This window comes from Cornus florida, unplaced genomic scaffold (genome assembly GCF_030987335.1).
Source record: "Cornus florida cultivar Cherokee Brave unplaced genomic scaffold, ASM3098733v1 CherokeeBrave_3.0.0_Hap2_Chr06, whole genome shotgun sequence".
Lineage (NCBI taxonomy): Eukaryota > Viridiplantae > Streptophyta > Magnoliopsida > Cornales > Cornaceae > Cornus > Cornus florida.
Genome location: NW_026775576.1, coordinates 47,868,644 through 47,881,015, shown reverse-complemented (window position 1 = coordinate 47,881,015; position 12,372 = coordinate 47,868,644). Strand labels below are relative to the sequence as shown.

The following is a 12,372-nucleotide window of genomic DNA, read 5'->3' as shown; positions in this document are numbered from 1 at the left end:
TTGTTGAGAACAAATTCATGGTCTGACGCCACAAATTCATTCAACGGACTTGTCCTGCTCTACTGCATCAACAACCTTTCAACGAGAAAGACCTTGGGTGTCGTCGGAGAGATGAGGTCGTCGGAAATTGGGTATAGTCAAATAACAGATCAGAGAAAGATTAGAAGAGATTTTGGTTTTTGTTTGAAGTTTGTAGTTTTCGGATTTGCGGTATAACTTTTACCAAAAATATAAAAATTCTACGTAAAATATTTTTTCACAAATATTTTTTTACTTTTTGGTGTTTAGTTGTTGTAAAATATTTATGAAGAAGAAAAAAAAATATTAAAATTTAACAAAAATAAATTATCAACCAATTTTCGGCATGTCATTTTACATGCCCCGTTCGATGGACTTGACCTTAACTTTGATATAGTCCTTTGTAAAATACCGACAAAATAAAAATAAAAGAATATTTTACCTGAAAAATATATATATTTTTCAAAAAATTATTTTAAGTCGAAACAAACTGATGTTGTCAAAAATGAGAATGAAAGAAAAAAAAAAATTTATTTAAGAATATAAATTTTTGGGACAAATATTAAGATTCGATTTTGTATGAGGAGATAATAATAAAAAATAAAAAGACATTAATTTAAAGGATATAAATCTTTTGGGAATTTATTTTAGGATATAAATTCTTTAGACTCGTTATTAAATTTTTATATTGATTAAATTTTAATACTAGTAGGAAATAATTCTAATATACTTATATAAAGAAATTTAAAATTTTGAAACCCTTTCAAATTGGAGGCCTAAGCGACCATCTGTGTCTCCTGAATATAAGCCTGTTAGCTAAAAAAAAAAAATAAAGGACAATGCTTGTATTCAATCTAGGTTGGTTAAACTTATCCTACCTGTTGACGTAACCCAATAGAATTTCAACAGCCGTCCAAATTTTAAAAATGGGTATAACCCATCTATTCGGGCTTAACCTGTTTTTTATTTTTTTTTTGCCTCCTCTCTCTCCAACTCAAGCCCTCCCTCCTGAATAAAAAACGAATTATACCATAAGAAATAATTTATCAAGTAGTCACCATAAGAGATCGAAAAAGGGAGGTCATCCGCATACCTGTGAGCATGAAATTTATTCACACATATCATAACGGCCGCTGGATACGATTTCAAGTACGAAAAAGGTTGTTATTCAAGAATAGCATTTCTTGTGAAATTGTATAAAGCAACATAAAATGCAAACGCAATTTCGTGAATTATTTCAAATGTATGCAAATAGACCTGCTTATTTCAGAAAGCAACACCATGATCCTGATAGTCAGTTTCATTCTTAATATGTAAAGCATGTTCTTTAACAGGTTTTAAGAGTCTTAAGATTTAAGTGGAGACACCTGAAAGCTGCTAAACATTAACTGAGACTAAGCTGAGCAAAATATGGATCTCCATCATTATTTATCCCGGAAAGACCTTCAAATAGCTGAGGAACCGAAAAAGTTCTCCTTCAAGCTTTGAAAAAGTTCTTCTCCTTCAAGCTTTCAACAGTCTCCTTGACGCTCTCCTCTAGAGGGATGAAGTCAATGCCCAAGCTCGTTTTTGCTTTCTCCTTGGACACCTGGTACGTTGGCACAAAGGGCTTGTCATCCTCACACCTGCAAAAGTAAACATAAAGTAAGCAGATGAATGAAATTCGAGCATATATATACAGATTGATCATATTACTAACAAAAGGGCGAACTCAATGTTGAAAATGGTCATTTTGGTTTTCATAACGAAATGGTCAAAGCTCTAGCTAACAAGGATGAGGACGTAAGGTTCGAGACTGAGATTTAGTCAATTTGTGCAAAGAGACTGAGACTGAGACTGAGATTAGGTATCTCTTCAGTCTACCCCTCCCAACACCTCTGGACTAACATTGGTTGGTAATATGAAATTTAAGACAGTTTTCAACTATGAAACTGTATTCAAAAAGCATCTCGAAGACATTCACTCAACTTCATAAATCATAATAGCATCAATATTAGAAGCAAGACCAACTGTTGATATCCTGAACATAGAAACTTTAAAAGAAAGTCTTATAATGTGCTTAAAACTTCTAAATAATATCTTAAAACCGGAAGCAAAACCCTTCCAGAAAAGGATCACAGTTCCCATTGGAAGTGTCAATTGGAATTCACCTTGTGAACTTCATTTAATTAAGTGTTTAATCCTATGATTTTCATGCCATAGCATCCTCTTTCTTTTCCCCGTTCCTTCCTCTCCAACTATAAATTATTTCCTGATCTATTGAAAACTGAAATTAATGGACCAGCATTTCGTGAATGAATTATGGCATCCTCTGTGCAAGTTTTAGTGTTTGTCAGTGCACACCCATGCTTGATCAAAATTTGGAGTATAGGCATGTAGCTATTTTCCCTGGATCAAATGTCAAGACTGACTTGTATATGTCAAAACCTAAACTTTAAACAAGTACACATGAATTTAAAAATAAAATAAAAAAATAAAAAACATTTTAAGTTCGAAAGTAATCTTGATTTGTAAAATTTAATGTTCTTAGATTATAGCAAAAATTCTCAGTTAATGTTAAATAAGAAAAACTAAAAAAACTATGAACCATATATTGCAAAAGAATCTAACAGCAAAGCGCACCAATAAGTTACTATGGGAACTACTCACATTCTATGTTTGGTCTAAGTTTTTGGGTGCTTTTGGTCTTCCATGTGTGTTCTCAGAATCCACAGTAGACTTGTTAGAGACTTGGAAAGGGTGTACAGTGGAGAGCCGAGTCAGAGATGCTTGGAGGGCCACTCCCCTTTGTGTTTGGTGGGTCCTGTGGTGTGAGAGAAATCGCAGATTTTTTAAGGGAGAGGAGTCTCCCATTTGGGCTGTTAAATACGGTATTCTTACTTCTTTATTCTTTTGGATAAAATTCAATGGACTCCCTTCTTTATTCGTTAGTGTCGTCTTGGACAGCTGTTGTCTTCTTTGGGAGCGCTCCCCTTTTGAGCGCCTTTTATAAAATCTTACTCATCAACAAAAAAAAAAAAAAAAAAAAAAATAGAGATCTACTATAAATGAGTTTTTAGGAAATCGAGTCATGTGCTGGCATATTCCTCAGCAAAACATGATTGTAATCGTGTCATAGTGTCATTGAGTTGATCAGAAAACTTCAGATGAAGAAATGACAGACACAAGAAGGGAAAGATGATGCATATTCAATTGCTTGAATAGGTTACAGGTATTGAACACAGATTGACCTTAGGTTGCTTATTTCAGTTATGGGTTGGGATAAAATATGTTTTATGATGCACTCTCACAAATTAGGTTCGTGCATTTACATTCATGGTTCTCAAATTTCAAATTTTTCATAAACTTATTTGGAATCAAAATTATGATTTTATAATGCATGTTTTTGAAAAACGATGTCTAATTTTTTTCTAAAAAGTGTTGACAAACTTCAACGTAGGAATTCTAGAGATTTTTGGATTGATCAAACTAAGTATCGATAGGTCAGTGCACTCATAAAGTAAACAAACCCATGGATAGATCCAAGTGCCGAAACCAATTATGAACAGAATTTCCAAAACAGTGTTTTAGAAGGTTTTAACTACAAAAAACACTTTGGACTCTTTCCTTGTCTATAAACATGAGTTTAGGTCAGACTAAACATCATTCTCAAAAACTCTCTTAGGGTTTTAACATTCATATACATTGGTGAGAGATTTGTGAGAAGATCAAGAGTGGGAATTGGGTTTCACGTATCTTTATACTCATGGGTTTTTATATATTTTTATATATTCAATCTAGGAACCATATAGATTGTGTTTGGATGATTGGATATACTTCTAGGCTGGCTGAGAAATCAATTTGCTATAATCAATTGACAATTCAACAGAGCGAAGACAATGAACGATCAATAGAGAAGCAGGTTCAAAGGCACTGAATATTGTAGACTGAGTAATTGATGACCAGGAAATCTTCAAGGGCAGCACTGGAGATTTGGAATTAGCTGTGTTTAAAGATCAACTAGGAGATCAAGGGTACTAAACTGTGAGTCCGTGACCAACGTTGTACATATCTTTCTCTATAGTGGATTGTTCTCCGTGGTTTTTTTCTCTTGTTAGAGGGTTTTCCACGTAAATCGGTTGCCTCTTATTCTCTCTTTACCTTTATTTGCTTATTGCTCATATTATATTTGTGAATTGGAATTGGATTGATAATCATTATTTTCGTGATCATTAACTAGTAAATTGAGATTAACTTAAAAGAGTTTAAAGAATTGAATAATTGATCAGGACGATCTTGTGCATTTCATATTCGATTGTTATTGTTACTGTACTGTCTCAGTCGAAGCACTCTTCAATTGGTATCAGTCCATATCAATTGTAAAAATCATCAGAAGCTCAACATCTGCACAATTTTTCGGCATTGATATTGTTGTAGTTCAATTCCCAGAAGACCAATTATAGTCATGAATCTTAGTTATATGAAGGATAAGTTATTATTATCAACAGAATAAAAAATATAAGAAGAAAAACGCAAGCAGATACACAGTAAGATATCACATACAAAGAAGGAAGCAATCCAGCTAATGCTTTATTTTGACATAAAAGCTGGATACAGAAATCAGTTTTAGATATGTTAGCAGGCAGTAAGGTGTCAAATACTCCTTGGCTTGAAAACTGCTCAGGAGAAGAAAGGTTGGAGAATCAAGTACTCCTTAACAGTGCACCAAATAAATAAATAAATAAGAGAGAGAGAGAGAGAGAGAGAGAGAGAGAGAGAGAGAGAGAGCTAAATTTGTACTGGGAGTCTACAAATTGCGGGATTTTTAGAAGATTTAATATGGCTTCCAAATTTAAGTATTATGTCGGTCTCAAATTTTAATGCAGAGCAATGCAGAACAAACCAACCTTGGTTTAAAAAATAAAAAGGTCAAAGAGAAGCAAAATAAGTTAGAACTACAACAGCAACCAAACTACAAAGTATATCACCCAACAGATGTATCCCAAGTTAACCCTATTGTTAGTGTAAAATGCATTTGTTTTTATTTATCTTCACAAACAATAAAATTATCTCTTTTTGAAATACGACTGAATATTAAAATCTGGCCTTCCTCGAAAGTTGCATCATCATATCATGTTACTTTGGCTACTCAAAGAAGTAGGATACCGCATGAATACTATAAACAATATGAAAAGATATAAAAGCTGCCATTTCACTTAGCTTCTTACCTCGTTGACTAAATTATATCTGTCTCACATGCCGTAAATCACATATGAAGATGCAACAAATTTGAAGATACAGAAAGGTTCACCATAAAAAAAGTTTAAGGAAATCAGGAAGATCAGAATTAATCCTACAAGACTTAATGTATAGCTGATGTATGAATGAAAATATGTAAAACTTTCTTCTTCTTCTGTTGGACAATTGAGAATCAAATCCCCGAATGCAATCCCTTCCCCCATATAAAAGGAAAAAAAAAAAAAAAAATTAAATAAACTATCAGCATCAGTAATATAATAGTTCAAGCAATAGATTCAGCTATTTGGGTAAAGAGATTTATGCAGACTGCAACATGCATATAGACCCTCGACTTCTAAAGAACCTTACAACTTGTAAATAAAACTTAATAAATCCTAATCGAAGAACTTACTTTTCTGGAAGTTGAAGAGCAGGAAAAAGCCCACGTAGTATCTTCACAATTTCTGAATAGTGTACAACTCTCTCAACCAAACAATACCTTCCACTGGCAGAAGGAACCTCAAATGCTTGAATATGTGCATTGGCAACATCCTTAACATTAACCCATCCAAAAGTAGTATTTGGATAAGTTGGTGATCCTACATTAATTAACGATATGAATAATCAACCCATATATTCCATAGACAAAGAAATCTTAACCTAGTAAGTTGAATATTCTAAGAAATTTAGATGTAAATTTATTACTATTTCAAATATAGATTGCCGTGTAAACAAGTGCTTCAAGTTCCATTGTCAAATATTTCTGACGGAAGCAAATATTAATTAATCTTCAATTCCGTATTACTTATTTTTTTTGTCTCTACATAATGTGTTAAAAATAAATTTTGATTTTGAAACTAGGGGAAAGGTGAAAAAGAAGGGTTGCATAAAGCATTATGGGGAAATGGTCAATTCAACATAAAGATATGTTCCAATTCACATAGATGTCAGCATGATAGGCAACGTCATTTAGAAAAGCCAGTTTTTTTAATTTTAATTACTATTTTACATGTTTCTCTTCCGAGATATTCATTGAGTTGAAACAAAATAAATATCAGTCTTTATGTAAAAGAGTAGATGATAGATATTAAAATGATTGACAAAGAAAACTCGCCATTTATTATGCTTAAAATAGCAGCTGCACTTGTATTCAATGTAGGCTGTAACAGAGGACCAATAACCATCGCCGGATTTATTGTAACCATGTCAATACCCCTCTCTTTCACAAATTTCCAGGCAGCATCTTCAGCTAAAGTCTTTGAAACCACATACCAAAGCTGGCGGAAGCAACAAGAAGAAAGGTGTAAGGAGAGACATTCAACACATTAGAAAAAAAAAATGAAATATCTTCAGTGCAAACTATGAGAAAACAGACAACCTATTACCTGAAAATAGACAGTTCTGACACAACAGATATTGGCTATTGTACAAAATTTCAGACAGCATATATACCTATTTCAGAAAGGGGGAATTAGCAAGAAACAACAATTTCAGTGGGCAAAAGCCATATTGCAACGATGGATGGAAGATTATTTCCGTTCCACGTCCTTTGTCTTCTTCACTTGGTCAGACACTACTACAAGGAGCATTAATCATTATGGTTCAGAACATGAGCTGGAAGATGATACACCACATACTTTGGATGTGGTACTGCAGTAGTAGGCTTATACATATGACAGACAGAATGTGACGGGCATAGTTCAACTGTAAATAAATTGCTCATCACCCAGAGACAACAATGAAAAGTAGTATCATAAAAGTTCTCGTAGTCTAGTAGTTATAAATATTTATTATATTGGTATTAAAAATGAAAAAGCTTTGAACTAAAAGTAACAAAATTTATATTGATCTCTGATTCTCTTGATTGAAAGGCCTCCCATATTATTCTTCTCTTAAAAGATATGCTGAAGAAAAAGTGGGTAAAATTCTTTTGAGTCATTCAATTTCTGGAGTGAAAGTTTCCATTTTCTCTAACCTCAGTCAAATAAGATATTCTAATACTTCTCTAGAAGTCATTAATGGAAGAGACCTGTGGAGGAGTAGGATCAGATGTAGAGCATTAAATTAAAAGCCAAGTGCCCAGATTTGGAGTGGGATGGACATGGTTAGATGGCATTGCTTAGAACACCTTAAAACAGTGTATACAGGTTTTCAAACCTGTTTTACAAGGTTCGGCACTTTATAAGAAAGCCAGCTCAGACATCATGTTCTACACAAACCATTAACCTTCCTTTTCTTTTCAAATCCGGATGGTACTTTGAATTTTCAATTTCCAACATTCAGGCACTAAGGACATGATCCATAACTACCAATTATATATTCAAGCCTTTTAAGATTGAGAGAGAGAAATTGCATAACACACTAAAAAAGTCACATTGATGATTCTGCCGTAGGTAGTCCATGTGCTTATGACATTGGAGGCTTAAACAGAAATAATAAATTGTTGATTTTAGTTTATTTCTCAAGACCGGTTGGCAATAGGTGTTCCACCTTCCCAGAGCTTCTAGTGCTTAATTTCAGTATGAAGAATCTTTTGCTAGAGCAACGCCTAAATTTGAGGAGAAATTTTTCAAATTCTGTCAGTTACTCTCCTTGGTCCTCGAGATTTGTCTTGTGTGATTAGAGATTTTGGACCTCATTAGAGATAGAGATGTTTCACTCTCTTGAAATAACAAGAATCGATTAGGACTTGTTAGCCAATATGACCATCTCATGTTCACTAGTAGAAACTCTGCCTAGATAATTTTGTGTTTGGTAATCTTCGTCCTTTTTTTTTTTTTTTTGTGGATAAGTAATAATTGAAATAAAAAGGCATTCAAGAGGGGAACACATCCCTTATACAAAAGTGGAACCGGGTTTAAGGCCCCAAAGACGCCAAAAAAATAATTAAATCTTCGGAAAAGGAACAGGACTTCCTCTTCACATAACTGAAAAAAGAACGTATGATGTGAAGTTTCAGAATTGCCGCGGACGATTCTTTCCCTTCAAACATTCTACTATTCCTCTCCTTCCAAATACACCACCAAACACAATGTGGTACAACTCTCCAATAATCGCGAACAGCACTACTCACATGGCATCCTCTCCAAATACGAATCAAATCCTTAGGATAACGAGGCATAACCCAACGCATACCAAACAGACAAAAGATAAGATTCCAACAATCCCTCGCCATAGGACAATGCATGAGAATATGAGCAACTGACTCACCATCTTGTTTGCAAAGGCAACACCAGTTAACAAGACAGTTGCCCCTTTTCCTTAGATTATCAATCATCAGGATCTTACCCCATACAGCGGTGCAAATAAAGAATGCCACCCTAGTTGGAGCCATAGAACGCCAGATAGTCTTCCACGGAAAATCAACGATATCAAAATCAGAAAGACATTAAAATAAGGATCGAACTTCGAAGTGACCATGGGAAGAGGAAATACATCTCATGTCATCACAACCTCTGCCAACTGCCTCCTATCGATACAGCAAATCCAGAAAAACACATACCTCGTCCACCTCCCAATCCTGAAAAGATCGTCGAAAGTGCACGTCCCACGTAATCCCACTACTATCAAGCCGATAACAGTTGGCTACGTAGGCATATCTATCAACTGCAATACTATATAATCTGGGAAATAAACAAGATAAAGGCCAGTCTCCACACCAAAGATCCTCCCAAAAGCATACGCATCTACCATCACGAACTTTGAATCTGATATGAGTAGAAAAAAGCATCCCATCCCTTCCGAATGAATTTCCATGCCCCTACTCCTCCCACGAGAGAGACCGGACGAGTAGACCAACCACCACTCTCTTCCCCATATCGGCATGAAACAAGCCTTTGCCAAGGGCGATGTCTTTCCCTCACGTACCTCCACATCCATTTTCCCAAGAGAGCTTGGTTAAAGGGGACCAGTCTTCTGATACCAAGACCACCAAACTTCATTGGCTTGCAGACTTGTTCCCAATTGACAAGGTGATACTTAAATTCTTCTCCTCTTCCACCCCAAAGGAAATCCCTTTGAATTTTTTCAATCATAGCAGCAACAGAGCATGGAATTTGGAACATAGATAAAAAAATATGTGGGAAGGCTCGATAAAGTACTCTTTATAAGCGTAACTTTCCCCCCCTTAGACAAGTATTGCTTTTTCCATCCTGCCAATTTCTTCGCATACCTATCAATCACAGGGTCCCAACTCCCCACCATTCTAGAGGAAACCCCTAAAGGCAAACCCAAATACGGAATTGGAAAAGAACTCACCCTACACCCAAGAACTGCCGCTAAAGATAAGATATCCTGAACATCTCCAACCGGAACAAGCACACTTTAAGCCACATTAACCTTCAAACCAGAGACAGCCTGAAAACAGGCCAAGATGCACCTCAAATATCTAAGCTGAGACACATCAGCATCACATAAAAACCAGGGTGTCATCTGCAAAAAGTAAATGAGAGACCTCCATCTGATGGACAGGATCTCTTCCCACCATAAAGCCTTAATAAGATCAAGATCCTCTGCCCTTCGCATAAGTCTGCTTAATTCCTCCATAACAATAAGAAAAAGGAAAGATGACAGGGGATCTCCTTGTCTTAAACCCCGAGAACACCCTAAGAAACCAGCAAGAGGCCCGTTCACAAGAACAGAGAACTTGACAGACGAGAGGCATGTCTAAATCCATTTCCCTACCCTCTATTTATTTATGCTTTCTCAACTCAATAATAATACTCATTTCCATTACAAAAGAACATTGTAATAACACACTTCGATTGATGATCTTATATATACTACAAAGCTGATACGGTAGACCTTAGACATTTGTTAGTTGTGCAACAATGTCTCCCCGAGGGGATCAATGCAATGATACTTCTAATTCCAATATAAGACCTGGAGGTCCGTGGAGCATAACCACTTAAGCATTTCCTTTAAAAATCAGCATATTTATTATAATCTTGAGCCTCATTAATTAAATAAAATTCATTGCTTTAAGAACTTTGCTTACACTTTCACCAAATTGCATCTTATGCCTATAACAATCTTGTTAAGTGAATACCAGCGGAACTTAACTAATGTAGTTCTCCAGGCACATATGCTTATAAAACTCAAGCAAGACATACCTGAATTTAACCACTCGAGTCTCTTCAGTTGAGGCTCAGCATTCCTGACCATCTAATTTTTTACGCAATTATATTTATTGTTTCTCCATCTTTTCTTACTTCTAATAAATAATAAAGCATATATTTATTAAAAAACAAATCTTTTTGATAAGTCATCAAACAAAAATGATTTCATGAAAATGTGTTCATCAATTACTAGAAATAGAAGAAAATGTGTTCATCAATTACTAGAAATAGAAGCTAACATTATCAAAACATTATACCAAAGGCAACAAAAATTTCAATTTCTTACAAGATAAGGTAATCAACTCAAAATAACATGGATGCACAATGTAGTTTGGGGTTTAAAATTGATTTAGTTTTTTTCACCTTTATTGAGATGTTGGTGGTACAACTCAACCTAACCTAACAAAGCCTTTTTTCTAATTATTTGGGGTTGGCTAAATAATTATTGTTTTGTAATTCCTCTGCTCTAGCTAAGTCATAAACTCAATCAAACATCTTGTTTAGTCATTCCCCTATTTAGCATTTGCATTACCCCTCAATGTGAACCATTTTATTCTTCCAAACTGATTTAGTTATATTAGTCTTCATTGCATAGAATCAAATTATCTTTATCGAATATCTCTATCAGTCTATCTCCAAGGGATGCCTACTTCAACAGTTCCATAAAAAAATTGTTTCTCAGCTACCCAACATTTTGTCCCAAAAGACATAGTTGGTCTAAACTTGTCAAAAAAAATAATAATAAAATAAAAAGCACTCTTCCAATATGTAAATTTAGAGATATTTACCGACCACCTAGGAAGCTCATTCATGCCTAAAAGGGCAAAGAATCTGTGTCGGACACCGACACGCCAAACGTGTCTGAATTTTTTTTTAGAGTAGATTACACTCACAACCCCTCAGGTTAGGTCAAATCTCACATTTTTGAACATTTTGGTTTTAACTTTCAATCATATTTGGAAGAGTTAATCCGTATTTCACTTGCACCCCAAATCATAGTTGTTAAAGGCGCACCTAGGCTCCAAAAAAGCTCCAGGCTCGTCAAGGCTCAGCTAGAGCGCCTCAACCTACTACAGGCCAGGCCCTTCAATCAGGCTCACATAAAGCCCTCAGGCTCACGTTTTTTAGTAGAGGCTCCAGGCTCAAAAAAGACGTGCCTTGTATTTTTTAATCATTTATTCATATCATTTTCTTTTTTACTTATTGACTACTAAATTAAAAGGTTTTATATCATATACCGTATTGTTTAACCTTATGAAATATTTGACAATATTCATAAATTTATGGTTCACTACTTACATTAACTGCAATTACAGCTTAATTATGAATATATATAATAATAAATGCATTATTATATATATGCACCTTACTTCAATCAGGCTCACGCCTTACACTGCGCCTTGCGCTTAGGCTCCAGGAAACCTTTGGCGCTGCGCCTTTAGCCTTTAACAACTATGCCCCAAATGTCACTTTTTAGTGGTGTCTACCTTTTAGGTGTAAAATGTCTATGCTACCCTTTTGACTTGCTGTTGACTTTGTTTCATATATAAAATGACTCAACTACCCCCAAGAGACCCATTTTAAATGACAAAATATCCTAAAATTTAACTCCACCCTCTCTCTCTTCTTCTCTCCCTAAACATATATATATGTATATATATATATAGTATATATGACATATATATTATATACTTTTATCTATATATAGATATACACACAATTACTATAAAACTAAAATGAAAAAAAAAAAAATACAATAAAATCCAAAACACTTCAATAAAATCAAAGAATCAAGGACCAGAGGCAAAATCCAAACTCCTCAATTCTTACGGAAAATCCAAAAAATTGTGATACAATCAACAATGGTGATAGCGAAACCTTTTGGAGAAGAAAAGAATTTGATTAGAGAAACACAGCCAAAATTGTTCACCACTGTATTTTGCCGTAAATCGTCAAAATCCAAAAACCAACCAACTTCACCGACTTGAGTCCGTCACCGATCCAAGCATCAGACGAATAA

General features: G+C 34.8%; 1 protein-coding gene across 1 annotated transcript in view; it reads right to left on the bottom strand.

Annotated features, from left to right (window-relative positions):
- Nucleotides 1-1,161: 1,161 nt before the first annotated feature.
- Nucleotides 1,162-12,372, bottom strand: part of LOC132311449 (phenylacetaldehyde reductase-like) — a 30,992-nt gene continuing 19,781 nt past the window's right edge. The window contains exons 4-6 of the mRNA XM_059809353.1: nucleotides 6,350-6,512; nucleotides 5,648-5,834; nucleotides 1,162-1,643 (exon numbers count right to left, since the gene is read on the bottom strand). Of these exons, the coding sequence (XP_059665336.1) occupies nucleotides 1,496-1,643; nucleotides 5,648-5,834; nucleotides 6,350-6,512 (498 nt within the window). The 3' untranslated portion in view covers nucleotides 1,162-1,495. The remainder of the gene's footprint in view (nucleotides 1,644-5,647; nucleotides 5,835-6,349; nucleotides 6,513-12,372) is intronic.